General features: G+C 44.4%; 1 protein-coding gene and 1 pseudogene across 2 annotated transcripts; both read right to left on the minus strand.

Moving 5' to 3' along the window:
* Positions 1–2,008: 2,008 nt before the first annotated feature.
* On the minus strand, positions 2,009–4,976 carry LOC111670258 (C-type isolectin Sp-CL4-like). Its single transcript, XM_023426905.2, has 5 exons — positions 4,916–4,976; positions 4,569–4,702; positions 4,361–4,495; positions 2,989–3,097; positions 2,009–2,211 (listed from the first exon to the last, which is right to left on the minus strand). The coding sequence occupies exons 1-5, from the start codon at positions 4,974–4,976 to the stop codon at positions 2,144–2,146; spliced, it is 507 nt and encodes a 168-aa protein (XP_023282673.1). The 3' UTR covers positions 2,009–2,143.
* Positions 4,977–7,101: 2,125 nt separating this feature from the next.
* On the minus strand, positions 7,102–15,671 carry LOC111670257 (NACHT, LRR and PYD domains-containing protein 12-like; annotated as a pseudogene). The gene is made up of 6 exons (XR_015438501.1): positions 15,100–15,671; positions 14,874–15,020; positions 12,065–14,285; positions 11,771–11,944; positions 10,303–10,349; positions 7,102–9,719 (listed from the first exon to the last, which is right to left on the minus strand). The product of XR_015438501.1 is annotated as an NACHT, LRR and PYD domains-containing protein 12-like (transcript).
* Positions 15,672–18,178: the final 2,507 nt, after the last annotated feature.

Raw genomic sequence — 18,178 nt, forward strand, 5'->3', positions numbered from 1 at the left:
ACCTCTTTAAAGCTCCGACATTATAATGAGGATTATTTAAGATAAACACTGAAGTTATTTACTTATTTATTTTGGTTTGATTGGAATTTATGATCTTTATCTTTAAACCTTTTCCTCTTCTTTATGTTTTTAAGATTTTTCTGACGTGAACATTTGAAATAAAAAGGTTGGTACATGTTTCATTGTAGTCAGATTATTAATTGATGAACACTGATTGGAGGAAGAGTGGGCTCTAGAAAAAGAGAGACTCAGTGTGACCCCCCCGACCCTTCAACCCCCCCACTCTGAGGGTGTCACTGGTTACGTCACATTCTATGTTAATGTCCTGAGCACTGTCACTGCAGCTGGAGGTCAGAGGTCACAGATGCTGGAAACAGGTTGTTTAAACGCAGGTCTCAGTCTCAGATACAAATATAATACAAACATTTACAAATACAAACCTTCATCTATTTGAAGGAAGTGCAGTTTTCTATCCCTGTAGTCTGGAGCCAGGAACTCATGTGAAATAGCTTTTATTTTTTATTTCATCTTGTCTCAGTTTAAAGCTCCATATTTCTTCTTCTTCTGTGTTTTATTTGAAGTGTTGATCCATCAGAAGATATAAACTAAAACCAAATCCTGCAAGGTTTGGATGGTGGGTCCAGGTGGGCGGGGCTTGGTGACTGCTTTGTTGTGACGTCGATAACAAAAGATAATTTCTCCTGATAATATCATATACAAATAACAATCAAACGATATTTGTGAGTATGTCCTCTTAGATTTTTTTGACTCTGAAAACTTTGAAGTTTTTGTGATGATTTATGTTACTGACAAGTTTTATTTTCAAATCAGCTGTTACCTGCTGAAGATGAATGAAATAATAATTTATTCATCATCTTTTTATTTACGGCTGATTACACATGAACTTTTAACAGAAAATACTCAACACTTTATATCAATGAGCCGACGTCATCATCTCTGACGTCGATCCACATCAAATGTCTGTAAACCCACGACAGCAACAGAAAAGAGACGCTGCTTGTAGCTGCAAAACTCCACAGAGAAACCTGCTGTTTTTAAGTTTCCTTCAGTTTCACAGGGAAACAGCGACAAGTGTCTGTGTTTCCATGACAACACTGACAACAGGAGCAGGTCACAGTGAATTTGAGGAAGTTAACTTTATAAAATATGAACAAATATGAGATAAAAACTGTGAAAAACCTCTGAATCCATGGCCACCTTGTTCTCCCTGTTTCACCAGTTTACATCAGTTAGTGTAAGTGAAGGCCTTGATGTTAAACGTGACATGATCCAGAAAAAGTGGGTGGATACAAAAACACTTAACACTTAACAGACTCTTTAATGTGATGTGACGAGTCAGTGTGGACAACAAGAACCTTTAAAACCACCTCACACCTGACGACTGACAGCCAACAGCAGTCTTCTGGAGGGTGTTAGCAGGTGTTGGTGAGTATAAGCAGATGTTAGCAGATGTTAGCAGGTGTTAGAAGGTGTTAGTGGATGTTAGCAAATGTTAGCAGGTGTTAGCAGGTGTTAGTGGATGTTAGCGGGTGTTAGCGGGTGTTAGCAGGTGTGAGTGGATGTTAGCGGGTGTTAGAAGGTGTTAGCGGGTGTTAGTGGATGTTAGCGGGTGTTAGCAGGTGTTAGCAGGTGTTAGTGGATGTTAGCGGGTGTTAGTGGATGTTAGCGGGTGTTAGCAGGTAATCAAAAAACTCTTTATGGATATAACAACATGGATTATTTTTCTTGATTGATCGATGAGTTGTTCGGCCAATAATATGTCAGAAAATTGCGAAATTTTTGAAGCACATAGCCTAATTTACAAATGTCTTGTTTTGTCTGATAAACATCCTAAACCTCAAACATATTGATTACTAATATTGTATATTAGCAATATATATTAAAAAAAATCTTTATATCAAAAAAGTAAACAGGAATATTGATTTTTCTCAGGAGGGATATTGTCTGGTGATTGACAGAAACACAAACAGAGCCGGAGGCGGGAAAGTATCAGCTGATGGTTTATTGCAGTGACTTGTCTGGTCCACCTGCAGCTCAGGGTCATCGGCTCAGGTGCAGGTTTCAGGACCACTCTGACTTTAAATGTGACAGCTGAAGATGATGATGATGAAGAAGATGATGATCACATTCTCCGGGCGCACACGTAGTACTTCCTCCCTGAGCAGACAGCGTTGTTCCAGTAACCCCAGGCTGGAAAACAGGAAGCATCATGAGCTAATGTCTGTAACTGTGTATGATAATGACACCTGTCACACAGGTGAGCTTCACATCAAACTGTATGAACACAGGTAAAACAACAGGTGGCTACGCAAACATCAACGTGTAAGAAAATAAAAGATGTTAGCAGATATTAGCAGGTGTTAGCAGCTGTTAGAAGATGTTAGCAGGTGTTAGCAGGTGCTAGTGGGCGTTGGCAGATATTAGCAGATGTTAGCAGCTGTAAACGGATGTTAGCAGGTGTTACAAGATGTAAGCAGCTGTCAGCAGATGTGAGCAGCTGTTAGCAGCTGTTAGCAGCTGTTAGCAGGTGTTAGAAGATGTAAGCAGGTGTTAGCAGGTGCTAGTGGGTGTTGGTAGATGTTAGCAGATGTTAACAGCTGTTAGCAGATGTTAGCAGCTGTTAGCAGCTGTTAACAGATGTTAGCAGGTGTTAGAAGCTGTTAGCAGCTGTTAACAGATGTTAGCAGGTGTTAGAAGCTGTTAGCAGCTGTTAACAGATGTTAGCAGGTGTTAGAAGCTGTTAGCAGCTGTTAACAGATGTTAGCAGGTGTTAGAAGCTGTTAGCAGCTGTTAGCAGGTGTTAGAAGATGTAAGCAGCTATCAGTAGATGTTAGCAGATGTTAGCAGCTGTTAGCAAGTGCCAGTGAGTTCCTTGTCTAGTGTGAAAGGAACTTTAAATGATTTTTATTGTAGAACCACACACTCAGGTTCTGCCTACACACACGTCTGACATCACTGTGTACTTACTCTCGTAGTTCATCTCCACACACTCCTCACCAGGTTCCTTGTCCGGCTGCAGAAAAGCCCATCGCTCGAACTCAAACGGAGTCTTGTCGGTCCACTGGAAGCTGTGCCACTGAAGGAGGGAAACACACAGGTAGTTCAGTGTCTGTCTACACACATTAATGACAAGTCTTTGTTCAACTGCTCCATCTCCTGCTCCGTCTCTGAACTCCTCGCTGTTGTTACTGGTCAAAGTAAATACACGTCAAAGATGGACGTCGCCTCTCGTGACAGGTTTCAGAGTAAGCTGCTCCACTATCGCCACCTTGGCATCTTACTCGAACGCTAACCCAAGGCTAATTCATTTGCTGGATAATTAGCTTGCTAACGACCTAAGCTAACAAGCCAAATATGGTGAGCACCGACATTGATACCTGCTAATTGGTGCTAAGATATAAATAAAATAATAGTATAATTTGACTCACCTTTAAAAACAAGAGCTCAGACTAACAGAGAGGCTAACTGCGACAACACCCACCTGTCACTCACACAAGAGGCCACGCTGTCAAAACTTCTGTTGTTTACATTATTTATCGTTATTTCAAGGTCTGAATGATTTATCTGAAGATTTAGTCTTCTGTCATTTTATTTTGAAATGGTTCGTTTTATTGTGAAAAGCCTTGGTGGCTTCCGGTTTATTGTGATCACGGCAGTTGCACCTGAGGTTTCGACAGATGCACACCGCCCATTGGTAAGCATGTTGATAATATGATTTGTAAATGTATGTGTTTATGATACTAGATGTTAAGCTGTCTTGCTCTGATGACACTTTCATGGAGTGTTTGCGGTTAGCGTTGCTAGCGCTAATTAGCAGTTATGCTAGGTCCCGCTAGCGTGCTAGGCTAACTTCGTTAGCATTTCAGGCTAGCGCTTAGCTAGCTTCCCTAAGCGTTTAGCTATTAATGTTAGCACTAATGTTAGCTGATAAAACACTAGTGTTTGGTTAAATGGGTCTTTGAATTGAATCAATTTATTACATTTATTTATAAGCACATTTTGATTGTGTATTTAAAGGAATTAATGCTTTGTTTTTTAAAGAAGTGAATGTAGCTAATTAAAACACAATTTCTGTAATAATATTATGAAACCTTTTTATTTGGGTTAATTTCAGGTTTATGACCTGTTTTGTTAAAATAAAAGAACACCTAGGAGAAATACCACGAGTTATAGCTTCAGTGTGCTTCTTGTTCTGCCTTTTCGGAGGGCCAAGAACACACGCCCTCAATCTTCCACAACTTTACTCCTTAATAAAATGTAAACAGGTGAGTTACATAAACAGGTGTCATGAAGGAGGAAATTAGCTCTAAAGACCAAACCAGTTATTGTTCTTTCTTACCAAGTATTTACTCCGCCCCCCGATCCAGAAGTGGTCTTTGCGTTGATTGGCTCTGAAGGCCAAACACAACACCTGACTGTACTCGACTGAGTTGTGCATCGACACCAGGTGACCTCTGACGTGGCGGCAGTTATTCTGAAATCAACACAGATATCAACAGGAGTGTGTGTGTGTGTGTGTGTGTGTGTGTTTGTCTGTCTGTCTTTACATCTGCATCTCGAAATGTTCTTGCAGTCTTGAAGTATTTGGCGCAGCGATACACATCGATGCGGTACCATCCGTCTCCACATGGTTTGGCTGGATACAGAGTTTTGCAGTTGTGACGAATCCTCTGTTTGAGATCTGTGGAGTCAGGAAGTTAAAGGTTAAAGCTCCATGTTTCTTCTTCTGTTTTGTTTTTTTTTTTGAAGCGTTGATCCATCTGAAGATATAAAAACCATCTCAGTGTAGTTTTACATCTCCTCTCTCAGGCTTCTCTCTGCAGCTCTAGTCTGTGAGCCAATCAGAAGAGAGGAGGCTCTGACAGGAAGTCCGATCTGTTCTGCTGGCTCTTACCTGCCTGGATGTGAACCAGAACCAGCAGCAGAACCACAGCTGTGACCACAGCAGACCTCATGGCTCGGAGCTCACTGACGGTGTCGATGCTCTGGAATATGATCGTAAAGTTCAGCAGTGACACAGGATGAAAACTCATCATCAGCACAACAAAGACCTGGTCCAAAACCAGAACCACAGGATATTTACAACATGGTCCATCATGAGAGCATCAGAGCTGAAATCATCAGCTGATCAGTCAGAGAAAATATCAGAAACTTTCCTGATTCAAGTAAAAACTGAAAGTCCAGCGTCTCAGAGGAGAAAGATTTGGATCTGAGGTCGTGACCTGGTTTGTTTTGACATCATCAATGAATCAATGAATCAATAAATCAACTATTAATATTGGTTAATCAGATTAATACTCGTGACCTGTGACAGTGACTTTGATTAAACTCTTCTATGTTGCAGTTTTCTGATGAAATCATTTCAAATGTATAAAAAAGTGAAAACTGAATCTTCACATTGACAGAAGTTCTCAGACACTGTCCTCAGTGACATCACTCCCTTTACTCACCTGGACTCAGGTATTTTCCTTCATTGTTGTTCTCTGCAGATCCTCTCAGGCTCTGTCAGGGGACAGATGTTTTCAGGTCTGTCCAGATGTTGGACTGGGGTCAGGTCAGGACTCAGTCTCAGAGTCGTCCCTCAGCCTTGGCTGTGTGAACCTTCAGTCCAGTCCGGGATCCTGAGCATTGGACCAGGTCTGCCTCCAGGCAATCCTGTCTCCGAGCTCTGCAGGTGACAGGTTTGTGTCTGTGTGTGTGTGTGTGTGTGTGTGTGTGTGTGTGTGTGTGTGTGTGTGTGTGTGTGTGTGTGTGTGTGACCTCATATAAACAGGTGTGTGTGGGTTTACCACAGTTGGACTCCAGTGAAGGTGAGGAAACATCTCAGAGAGGATCAGGAGACATGAACCTGAGTCACAGTGAAGTGTCTGAATACTTGTGTCAAAGTGCGATTTCAGTTTTTACCTCTTAACGAATGAGATGTTCTCAGAGTGAGTTTTAACCTGGTCTGTTTGGAGCAACATATCAGATCCTGACACTGCTTCCTGAATCAGCTGATCATCTTCTTCTTCGTGGTTTACTGATGTTCCTCGTGTCAGACTGACGCTGTCGGTGAAACCACCTGGGACCGTGACAGAGACGAGTCCAAGACTGGATGTTGAGTGAAAGAGAAACTCACCTGTGATGTGAGACGTCCTGGTGTGTCCTCGCTCTGTGGCAGAGACGAGTCTGTCCCACTTTTATCCTCAGCTCACCTGTTTACCTGTCCGTTTGGAAGCTAACTAAACCAAACAGTGTTGAGTTTAACGTAAGGATTAAACGCACAGCTGAGTCCAGTCATGTGATGTTTGCTGTCAACACTTCACAGCTGGAGGTGACTGAGCCTCAGGCTGTTGGTTCAGATCCGACCTGTCAGAGTCTGGTTCTCACACCGCCTCCTCATACAGGTCTCAGTAATGATGCTGCAGAACACCTCAAGCTTCTAATGAAGGTGTCATTCCTCCTCAGCTGAAGCTGTTGCACAGACTCTCTTCAAAGGTTTCCTTAGTTATAGAAAAAAGTTCAAGCATTTTCAGCAGTGAAAGAGAATTTACAGCAGTGGGATTCTACTGTTTCCATGGAGACGGTTGATTTGCACCGGTGAGAAGCAGGTAACATTAAAGGAGTTGGTTTCTCTCTCATCCTCTGTTTGTTTTGGCGGGAACTTGACCAGGTGAACTTAGGTCCGTCAGGTTTAACTGACCAACAAACAGTTGCACAAAAGACCCTTAAATCTTCCCCTTAAGGTTTCCTTAAAATGTTCCCTTAAGGATTTAAGGGGTTCTCCTTATCTTAGTCTTATACTTAAAGGTGTAATGTGTAAGATCGTGCTACTTGCTCCGCCTCCACAGGGGGCAGCATTTCACCTCTTTGCCCCGTCCAGTTGATTACATTGTTGTTTTCCCTTGTTACTTATAATTTATTGTTTATATGTGCAGTTATTGCTGATCGTTAAAAGTGTTGATGGCACTGAAACAAATTATGAGTCCTTGTAGTACAAACAGTATGTTTTGATTTACCTATAAAAATATGGAGGTAAGCGGATTCTGCAGGTAACATGGGTGTCGGGCTACAGCAGATGACATCATCACAAAGGCAGAATCAGATATTAAGGTTTATTGTCAGAAGGTTTTTACTCACAAGATATTTGGCTCAGTGTTTGGTGTAGTATCCAACAAACATATTAACAGGAAATAACAATAAAAAGATCAAATACTGCAACAGTAAAGAATAATAAGTGTTGATGTCATGTGGTTGATGGTTGATGAGGCCAGATGCAGAAGAAAAGGCAGGTGCCGGTCCATCACTGGTGATTAGACTGGACTTCTGGTCCTGATACAGACAGACATGTGATAGGACAATTCCTTTAGATCATACAATATTCAAAGATGTTAGGTCTGTTGTGTGAGTATAATGAGTAGTAAGGATAGATATGAATCTGCTGAAATGAATACAGTGTTAGGCGGTGGATCCTGAACCTGCTGGTTCTGGATCAAACTGACTTTTTGTCTTGTAAAAGGAAAGTTAGTGACGCATCAGCTGGACAACAGCTTCAGGAACAGGCTGAATTCTACTACATCGTTAAAACGTCTGTCCACATCATCAATCATACATTTATGCGGTTTGTCATTTGCACTGAAGATACTTTTCACTACAGACCAACATTAGATGTCCCTCACTGTCTAACAGAAGAGTCTCATCTCTTCACCCAGACCTGTCTCAGCGCTGGAAAAACACACCAGCATTCATCATGTTTTGCTTCTTTGCCGCTGAACGTGGTTTCCTGTCGGAGCGGTTCTTCAGGATGGAGATAAAGATCGTTTTCTAGGAGCTTCAGAGGAAGGAAGCTCTTCCAATCTGTGGGACTGAGGGCAGACTTGATGCGCTGCTGACTCAGACAGCGTCTAGTGTCACAAAGTGGTATTACAACACAGGACAGGTCGGGGCTGGTGCGCATGCGCATTTCAGTAGATGACTCTGAAATACAACAGATGGAGATCTTAATCATGACATCATCACTGTCATTTCATTATTTGAACATTTTAGACTAAAGTTCTGGCCACATCTTATATTGCACCTTTACAGGAGTGCACCACTGTCTCATCCTGTGACCTGTGACCTCTGACCTGTGGACATGAAACACCTGAGCGGATAGATCATGTGACCTGAAGCTCATCAGCTTTGGACAATTGATGGCCGGACACATCGTGATCTGTGACAGAATCAGCTCAGTTTGATCAGTACGAGCTCAGACAGGAAGTGATCTTCTTATTTTGAAGGTGTCAGAGTGTCATGTGATCACGTGGTCTGACAGCAGCTGATCCAAGTGTTTGCTCAGACTCAACAAACTCCAGTTTACATTGTGTTGCATGTTGTGACCCTGAGGCTGTTGAACTGTGAGAGACCACAGCACTGTGTCTCAAGATACCCCCCCCCCCTTGTTTTAGCTAAGGGTTGGATTTCATCACTGTGTTGTTTCTGCTATTGACTGTTTTAATGACATCACACATGTAAGAGTCCAACTAGAGACCTGAGTGGAGAATAAGCAGCAGCTATAAACTTTGATTTGACACTATGTTAAACTGAATTGTCTCTTCGCATTAAAGAAGTAGTACGGTGGCCCTGAAGCTCAAACCACTGCATCTTCAGAAAACACCTTCAATGTGACAACACATGTAATGTCATGTTTAACTCTGTGATGTGCTCCTCCTTCAGTCCTTCACACTTCAGACCTCCATGATGCTTCAGAGCGAAAACTGTGAGTTTTCATTGAATGGCGTGCTTGTGGCAGGAAACAGGAAGTTGTCATAACTATAATACACATTGTCCACTCTGCTCCAAACTTCATGTTTGATGACTGTCCCACACTGAGGACATCTGCATGCTGATCTGAAGTCATAGCGCCACCATCATCATTTAATTTTCATGGTCGTGTTTACACTTGTTGCACAGGAACATGATGTATGTTGGCAGCGTCGGGTGGATCCTGGCAGCGGCCCGCTCAACACTGCAGCTTTAATCCTGTTTGGTATTTTTAAATTGATCCTGTGGATTGATTCTAGCACAGTGTGTCTGGGTTCAGGTCAGGCGACAGGAAACACACCATCTCAATACTGTGTTCATATCCCTGAGAGACGCTGCGTCCTACAGCCGACACAGAGACACTGAGGACTCGTATTCAAAGAAATAAAGCGTCTCAAGGCCAAACCCAAAGCCCGGGTACAGAGGGTCAGTGAAGGTGGTGTTTACGGTGTGGAGGTGGATCAGTTTGTTAGAGGAGACACTGTAGAAGGACAGAGAGCCAGCAGGACAGTCCACATACACTGCTACTCTGTTAGAGGAGGAGGAGGAGGCGGCGGCGGCGGAGTAGACGGTGGATATTTTTCTGTTATTGTGCCAGACAGAGTAGGTAAGATCGAAATCATAGCACCTCAGACTCCAGGAGTGATCGTTCCCTCCAAACACACAGTCCAGACTGTTCCCGGTCCTTCTGATGTCTCCATAAGTCACTGCAATGTCCACTCGTCCTCTCCACTTGACCTCCCAGTAACAACGACCGGTCAGCTGGTTTCTACACAGCAGCTGAGGCCAGTGGTCGAATCTGTCTGGATGATCAGGATAAGACTGATCCTCTGTCACTAATGTCACCTTCCTGTTGTTGTGGGACAGTTCGAGGTTTCTGTGTGCTGAGTTTGTGTCCAGCTCCAATTCACAGGTGTCTGATAAAGACAAGAATACAACAATGAATAAGAGCTTGATATCAAATGAGCTCTGCAGATCCCCCACCGGCCTGGAGTAACTGACAATAACGTTGTTCATGAAGCTCAATGTAAAATCCTATAAACGATGTTTAATTGAATATAATTTGCTTGGTGTGATGCTGTAACACCTGCCAACATGACTGAGGCTTGTCTTAGTGAGGTGAACTAACATTTAAAGGGGCTATATGTAGGTTTTGCTAATGCTACATAGCTAATGTTAGCATTAGCAGCTGTTTTCTTACCAGTCTAGAAGAAACGTGAGTTCAGCATCAAATTTCAGTTTGAAGGCGTAGCTGCTCAGAGGACATATTATAAAGACAAAGATGGCTGAAGCGAGGCAATAACCTCCACCTGCTGCTGATAAGAAACCAGGTTCAGCAGCAGAGAAACCTACAGCCCCCGTCAGTCAGACACGAACCATCATCCGGATTCACAGTAGGATCTGACTGAACTCATTCTAACACTGATGTGTGAACAGTTTTAACTGGATAGAAAATCAGCTGCTTTTCTCTCATGAATCAACCTGAATAAAAACACTTACACTTCTTCACACCAGGTTTCAGCCTCTGCTCTCCACCGAAGTCCAACCTGGAGGAAGAAACAGACGGGTGACATTATGAAGCGGTGTGAATGTGCTTATGTTGCAGTGAAGCTGCTCTTACACCAACAAATGACTTTTGCATAATAGTACTGTGCAAATATAATAACCACTGAGACAAATGTTAACTACTACCACAGCTTCTGTGAACTGAAAATGACATCACCATCATGGATATGCCAGTCGCTGCTGATTGGATAGAGCAAAAATACATCCCCGCGAGACCACATCAACTTATTCTGGCCTCTCCCCACTGACTTACAGTCTGGTTCAGGATTGATGTCAAGGTCCTACTGCTTTTATTTAAAGGTTCTGAAAAAAAAACAGTTGTGAGTCCAGCTGGACCCCTCTCATCGCAGTAAAACCAGACCAGTATTGGCTTCACGGTCAGACTGGGAAAGAAATTCAGTCTTGGACTGATCCACTGGGATCAGACACACTAATGACACTAATGAAGCCAGTATAGACACTGAAGTAGCCGGTAAATACACTGACAGAGCCATAAAGACACTGAAGAAGCCTGTAGAGCTACTGACTGAGTTGGTAAAAGTGCTGACAGTAAAGATGCTTATGGAGCCAGTTAAGACACTGAGAGAGGTAAAGACACTAATGGTAATGATGCTGACAGAGCTGGTAAAGACACTGACAAAGGTAAAGACACTAATGGAGCCAGTAAATACACAGAAGGAGCTTGTAGAGATACTGACTGAGCTGGTAAAGACTGACACTAAAGACACTGACGGTAAAGACACAGATGGAGCAGGTAAAAACTTGAAAAACTTTATGGATGTTTTGATATTTCTTGACGGTCCGGACTTGAGTAAAATCTGTTTTTTTCTTCAGTGGGGGAAATTCTGGAAGGTCACTTTCACCTAAATGCTGCATACTCTACTGTGACATCACATCTGTGGGTGGAGCCTGCGTGTTTAGAAATGTGGATCAACGGTTTAGCGGGATGGATTCACATGCACTCTCATGCACATGCCAGACCAGCTACCATAGCAAAGAGCAGAGAAACTCGGATTACATCACACACAGAGGTTGTGTGGCTTTGTTCTCTGCTCAGGACGCCATTACTCTACAATATCTTTACACAGAGAACAGCTGTTTGCTGCTGTATTAATGTTTAAAATAAATCTCATTTAGAGAACCTTAATGAGCAGGCCTCCTCTCATATCTCTGACCTTTGAACCCTGTATCCCACCCTCAGGTCCCTTAGATCATCACAGTTGCCTGTCCCACGGTGTGACTGTGGAACAGCATGATGTTTTTCTATGCTTTGAACTATGTTTATTGACCTGCGCTTTTTGTCTCTGTCTTTGATGTTGTGTCTCCAGACCTAACAGTGTCCAGTCTGATAACATCCCATGTGTGAGAGTGGTCGGTCTGTTGTCTGTTCATCTGTCCATACCTGAGAGTGTCCAGGCTCCAGAACGGATTCTCTAGTCCAGCAGACAGCAGCTTGGCTCCGGCGTCTCCTGGATGGTTGAAGCTCAGGTCCAGCTCTCTCAGGTGGGAGGGGTTTGACCTCAGAGCTGAGGCAAGGGACGCACAGCCTTCCTCTGTGACCAGACAGCCTGACAGCCTGCATCATTGTCTTGAATTAGTTTGGTTTATACTGCTACCAACACAAACGGGATGGATAATACCCAGCATGTGGAGCAGCATATAATTGTTAAAGTGAAGAGAAAAGCTGGAGACTGACCTGAGCGTCTCCAGTGTACAGAGTGGACTCTTCAGTCCAGCAGTCAGCAGCTTCACTCCTGAGTCCTGCAGGTCGTTGTTACTCAGGTCCAGGTGTCTCAGACTAGAGGACTGGGAGCTGAGGACTGAGGACAGAGCTTCACAGCTTCTCTCTGAGAGGTTACAGCCACTCAACCTGATGGAGAGGAAAGATTTATACTTCAGTGTTAAGTAGTTATATCTTAACTACAGCAGCTACATCTGGAGGCTCTGAAGCTACACCTTTGTCTCCGCCTGTGTCCTAGCTGAGGTCCTCAAATCTGTACCTACATGTGGGGGCTGTGGTGCTGTGACATTGTAGTGAATCATCACATATGATTTCATACATGCATCTACTTATCTCTACACTTACAAAGCTTTGTTAGAGACTTTGACCACTGGCAGCAGCTTCAGAAGAGCCTCCTCTGAAGCAGAGTATTTCTTCAGGTCAAACACGTCCAGATCTTCTTCTGAGGACAGTAAGATGAAGACCAGAGCTGACCATTGAGCAGGAGACAGTTTATCTGTGGAGAGACGTCCTGATCTCAGGGACTGTTGGATCTGCTCCACTAGAGAACGATCGTTCAGTTCATTCAGACAGTGGAACAGGTTGATGCTTTTCTCTGGAGAAGGACTCTTCCTGATCTTCTTCTTGATGTACTTGATTGTTTTTTGGTTGTTCTGTGAACGTCCTGCAGTCAGTGTTAGGGCGCCTTGTAGGTGATTCTGATTGGTCGGCAGTGACAGACCCAGGAGGAAGCGGAGGAACACGTCCAGGTGTCCAGTTGGACTCTGTACGGCCTTGTTCACAGCCATTTTGTGGACGTTAGTTGCAGAGGTTTTGTTGAAACACGTCAGCAGGCTGTGGACCTTCAGTCTGGGCCCAGGCATCACGTTTCTGTTGTAGATGAAGAGTGATATGTTCACGTGAACAGCAGCCAGGAACTCATGAAGGCTCAGGTGAGCAAAGCAGAACATGTTTCTCTGGTCTCCGCCCTCCCTCTGCCCGCACACCTGTGTGAAGATCTCTCTGAACAGACCTGAGTACTTTGACGCCGCTCTGGTGTTGATGCCACTGAGTCTCAGGTCTTCCTCCATGAAGCTCGTGCTGCTTTTCAGCAGCTCGTGAAAAGCCAGTTTGGCCAGAGACTGAATGTACTGAATGCACTTCTCTGGGACATACTTCTCCTTCGCTTTGTTGAGCTGAACCACCAGGAAGTGGATGTACATCTCAGTCAGGGTCTTGGGCAGCTCTCCTCCCTCTCTGGTTTCCAACACCTCCTCCAGAACTGTAGCAGTGATCCAGCAGAAGACTGGGATGTGGCACATGATGTGGAGGCTTCGTGATATCTTGATGTGGGAGATGATCCTGCTGGCCTGCTCCTCATCTCTGAACCTCTTCCTGAAGTACTCCTCCTTCTGTGGGTCAGTGAACCCTCTGACCTCTGTCACCAGGTCAATACACTCAGGAGGGATCTGATTGGCTGCTGCAGGTCGTGTGGTTATCCAGAGGCGAGCAGAGGGAAGCAGTTTCCCCCTGATGAGGTTTGTCAGCAGCACATCCACTCTCATCGACTTGGTCACATCTAGAGACGTGTTAGTTTTGAGGTCTAGTTGAAAGTGGCTCTGATCCAGTCCATCAAACACAAACAGAAGTCTGAAGTCACCTCTGTTGGAGTTCTGTGAAGTTGTGAGGATGTCATTCAGAGTCTCCTCCTTGATGCACTTAGTTTCTGGGATACATGTGTGAATCAGCTCTGCCAGTCGAAAGCTCTCCTCCCTCCATAAACCCAGCTCCCGGACAGTGAAGGCGAATATCAGATGCAGATCCTGACTGGCTCTTTGTTCAGCCCAGTCCAACAACAGCTTCTGCACAAGGAATGTTTTCCCAATTCCTGCGACCCCAGTGGTGAGGACGGTTCTGATGGACAGCTGCTGGAAGACGTCACAGGGTTGAATCGGTCTCTGTGATTCTGCTGATTGTCCAGTTTCCGTCTCCAGCTTCCTGAACGGACGCAGCGTGTTGTTCTGTGCGTCCCGACCGTCTATGACGAACTGCTCCGGGTTCACGTCACACAACCGTCCTTCACGCTGCCTCTCTGCCTCCCCCCGTGCACTCCTGAACACGTCCTGGAGGCGGGACTGCACCGAGAGCTGCAGCGTGGGGCTGCTCTGTGGACGTTGTGCTACTTGCACCATCACGTCTGTGGAGAACAAAGTAACACAGCTGAGAGTGTGAAGCTTCACAACCAGAGCCGGGTTCCACTGTCTTCACCCAGACTTCTCAGCCTTAATAAACACTCATGCTGACGACCTGCCCACATCTAAAAACTGCAGCACAAATATTAGATATTAATATTATTTTCCCCTTTTCACTGAATTAATGTTTTTATTCAACATCAGTCCTGATCATAACGACACTCATCACATGCTTTAAAGGCTTTAAAAGCACAGATGTGATGAGGGGGCGGAGTCACGTGGCTCATTTGTTCTGCTCCTCCCTTTTCTCTGTGATCTACTCCTGCACACCTGCCTGTACTCTCAGATCCTCCTCCTGGCCCCCGCCCTGTCTGTACCCCAGGGGTCAGAGCCTTCAGCCTCTGGAACTCTCTTCCACATCTGTAATACTGACCCTCTTCCTGTAACTTGCCTCATCATATTTACCTCCTACAGTGACATTTATTCTAATACTTCTGTAGTTTTTTTTTGTCTTGAAAGGCGCCTATAAATAAAACGTTTTATCATTTATTATTATTATTATTATTAGGAATCATCCAGACGAAGCAGGTTACCTTCAGCGGGGGGGTCAGAGAGAGGAGCAGCCTGTGGCCCCACAGATGAAGGCTCTCCATCAGCATCATCATCATCATCAGCATCATCATCATCATCTGCAGCAGCCTTGGCCTCACCTGCTGCAGGTGCTGCACCAGCTGATGGACCTTCACATAGAAACATCAGGTCGATATGAAGGTATTCTGCTGTTAGACTGGAGTGACTGCAGAGTGGACTTCGACTGACCTTCAGGTGCTGAGCCGCTGTTGGACAAACTCTCCACCAGGTCGTTCCTCCTCATCCTCTTCAACACCCTCTTGGCCACCTCCACACAGCGATGGCTGTAGGTCTGCACCATCACGTCCACCGTGTCCGGCCGGTCGGCCTTCTCCAGCTGGCTCTTCGGGATGGAGGGGAAGTCCTTCAGGAAGTCCGGCTGCTGCAGGTACCACTTGAAATTTTTCAGCTCTCTATCCCCCAAATCCTCCAGAGTCTCCAGCAGCTCTATCGCTGTGGCCATCGCTCGTCCCCGCCGAGACCGGGCGGAAGCTTCGGCTCCGAGGAACAGTCGAGGTAAATCTAGTTTACCAAACCTTAAATCTCTGAAAGAGGGGAAACATCCCGACGGCCTTCGTCAGTTCTTCTGTGACCTCACGTTTCTGAATCACCTGTGTCACCGGCAGCTCACATCAAGCGACACATGCTGTGTGTAATGTATAATTGTATCAGGAAAACACAGCACCTTCCTGGTTAATGGCTTCTCGTTCTCCCGGTCATGTCCACATGTCGAGAGCAGTGACAGACAGACTACAGGCGTGGCAGCAGTTACACCGTGTGTGAGTGTGTAAAGGCTGCAGTGAACACGCAGTGCGCTCGGTTGTTGGCCGAGGCGTCCACGTCAGAATAAACTAGAAGGACCGCTCTCTTGTTGTCAGTCCTCTGTGTCCAGAAATTCCCAGGACAGTGATGCTCACATTCATCTGAGCAGGTTGATGTCACACAGGACCAGAGAGCACAGCGTCTCGCTCTGGAAGATACACAGTGGTGTTCGAATCACTGGCCTGCGCCATGTGAGATATCAGCCTGAGGAAAGATGGAGGAGAGAAAACACTTCAGCCTCTGAAGAAGAGAAAGTCGTAGCGTTTGAGCCGGTGGAGATGTCTGCTGCTCAGCCATCTTGTGTCAGGAAGTTACCACAGGAAGCATGAGTGTTAACCGCATCCTGTCATGACAACACCCTGTTAGTACAGCTGCCAACGCAGAGACCGCCACGCCCCAGTGCTTCTACAGCTGTTCCAGCTGCTTCCAGCAGAAACTTTCATACCTGCTAGCACTTCATTTGGATAGTCCAGCTACAGAGTTATTAGCTGAGGTTCAACAGTGTCACTAAGCCTAACATAAACCCCTCTCTCTCTCTCTCGCTCGCTCTCTCTCTCTGTCATGGCCAGTTCCAGCGGAGGGCGACCGGACGTCGTGATTGGTTCTTGAAAAAGAACGGGGCGAGTGAAGGTGTATCTTACAATGATGTTTGGGATTTTTGCCCTGATGGTGTAACTTGCTGCTTGTCGCAGTGAGACTGTGAGAACTCGGTGCTGCTTCACAATGAAGGAGGGAGAGAGGAAAACAACAGGATCTAAAGCTGAAGGTTTGAGTTGAGTTGTCTTCATGTGGCTGGACGGTATTTGTCAGTGATGCATCCTCTTACAATGAAAGATATAAATAGATATGATGAAATTATTAAAAAGAAAGATAAAGATGAAAATCTTCTACATGAAGCTTCATTTAAACAGATGTTGGATTATTTATTTTATTTAGTGTCTAAAACAGGTGTTTTCTGCTGGCCCCGCCCACAGAAGCGCATCACTGTGAGAGAGCCCAGCACAGGATGGCACCAAGCCCCGCCCACTCTGCACAGACAGCAGGGGTGGGCGTGGCCAGGATTTAAATAATTTACATAATCTGAACCTTAAGGCAGTGGAGTTGTAACACATGGATCCTACTGGTACAAAGTCTGACTGAATAGAAATAATCAATAATTGTGTAAATACAGTCCTGGTCAGAAATATTGATACGTCTGAATTTAAGTTCAGAATTTAGAAAATCTTCACAAATAAATTCAAATGAACCAATTTAGAATAATCAGAAGATAAGCGGTAGAAAATGGATGGATGGAAGGTATTTTAATCATATGTCAAAGGTCACTGAACAAAAGACAAAAGTGCATGAGAATGAAACACGTCTCCTCATGTTCAGCACACACAGCTGTTCACACACAGAGCATAAAATAAACTGCATAAAAACAGATTATAAAAAAGATGAAATGATTAAAACACTAAATGTGTAAAAGAGTAAATGATTAAAGACTGAGTGAAGACAGTGAAGAAAGGAGCAGCTGCTTCCAGCAGGGGGCAGCACAGCCAACAAGTCTGGTTCCTTACATTCACTTGCATTTTACAAGAACTCAGCATCGACAAGTTGAAAGTTCCCAGGTAAGAGGCTGATCGCATTTTTTACATATAAAAGAAGAACAAACGATAATAACTGAGTTCTTAACTCCAGTTTGTTAAAACACTGTTCCTTGACTGATGAAGACATTTCAAACCTTCATCAGACAGGTGGTGTTTTATCTTAACGAACATTGACGAACCCCCCCTTAGGAGGGGTTCACTGGTCTCATGGTTTTCCTTCCTGATGCTAATGTAAGGAAAAAAGAAAGGCAAAGAAAGCAACGAGTATTCCTAACACCATCAATCCAAACAGCTGTTGCTTCCTCTCTTCATCAGGTCTCCTCCTCTTCTCATCTCCTCAGCATCACCCTGTGAACAAGCCAGTAAAGAGAGTTAGCACGACTTCAGACCCACAGCATCACAGGTAACCAACAGACACTTTACTCTGAAATGAGATGTAATTATTATTTATAATAATAATGTCAATAATTATTATTATTACAATAGTAATTGAGAAGTAATAACACGTGTCGCTTTGCTGGCTAGCATGATGCTAGTTTATTAATATTTATACTTAGTAAATACATATAGAAAGGAAAGAGCAATAATGGCTGAAGCTTCACCTACTTCACCACCCTCTCTACACGTGACATCACAGGCCAATGTACAATCAGGAAATAAGAACAAAGAGCAAAACAAAGAAAGGTTTCAGCAGTGAGATCACACACTGTACTGTTAAAGAATAAAGAGTCTCCTCAGGAACGACCTGCTGACGTCAGACTCCCCGACTCCGTCCACACTCTCTGATCTGAAGCTAAAAGCTGTTTTCACTTAGCTTCTTATTCTTTTCCAGACTCTGCACCTGCTGCCATCCCACC

Source organism: Seriola lalandi, unplaced genomic scaffold (genome assembly GCF_002814215.2).
Source record: "Seriola lalandi dorsalis isolate HSWRI2012SDOR001 ecotype SW California unplaced genomic scaffold, Sedor1 jcf7180002054849, whole genome shotgun sequence".
NCBI lineage: Eukaryota > Metazoa > Chordata > Actinopteri > Carangiformes > Carangidae > Seriola > Seriola lalandi.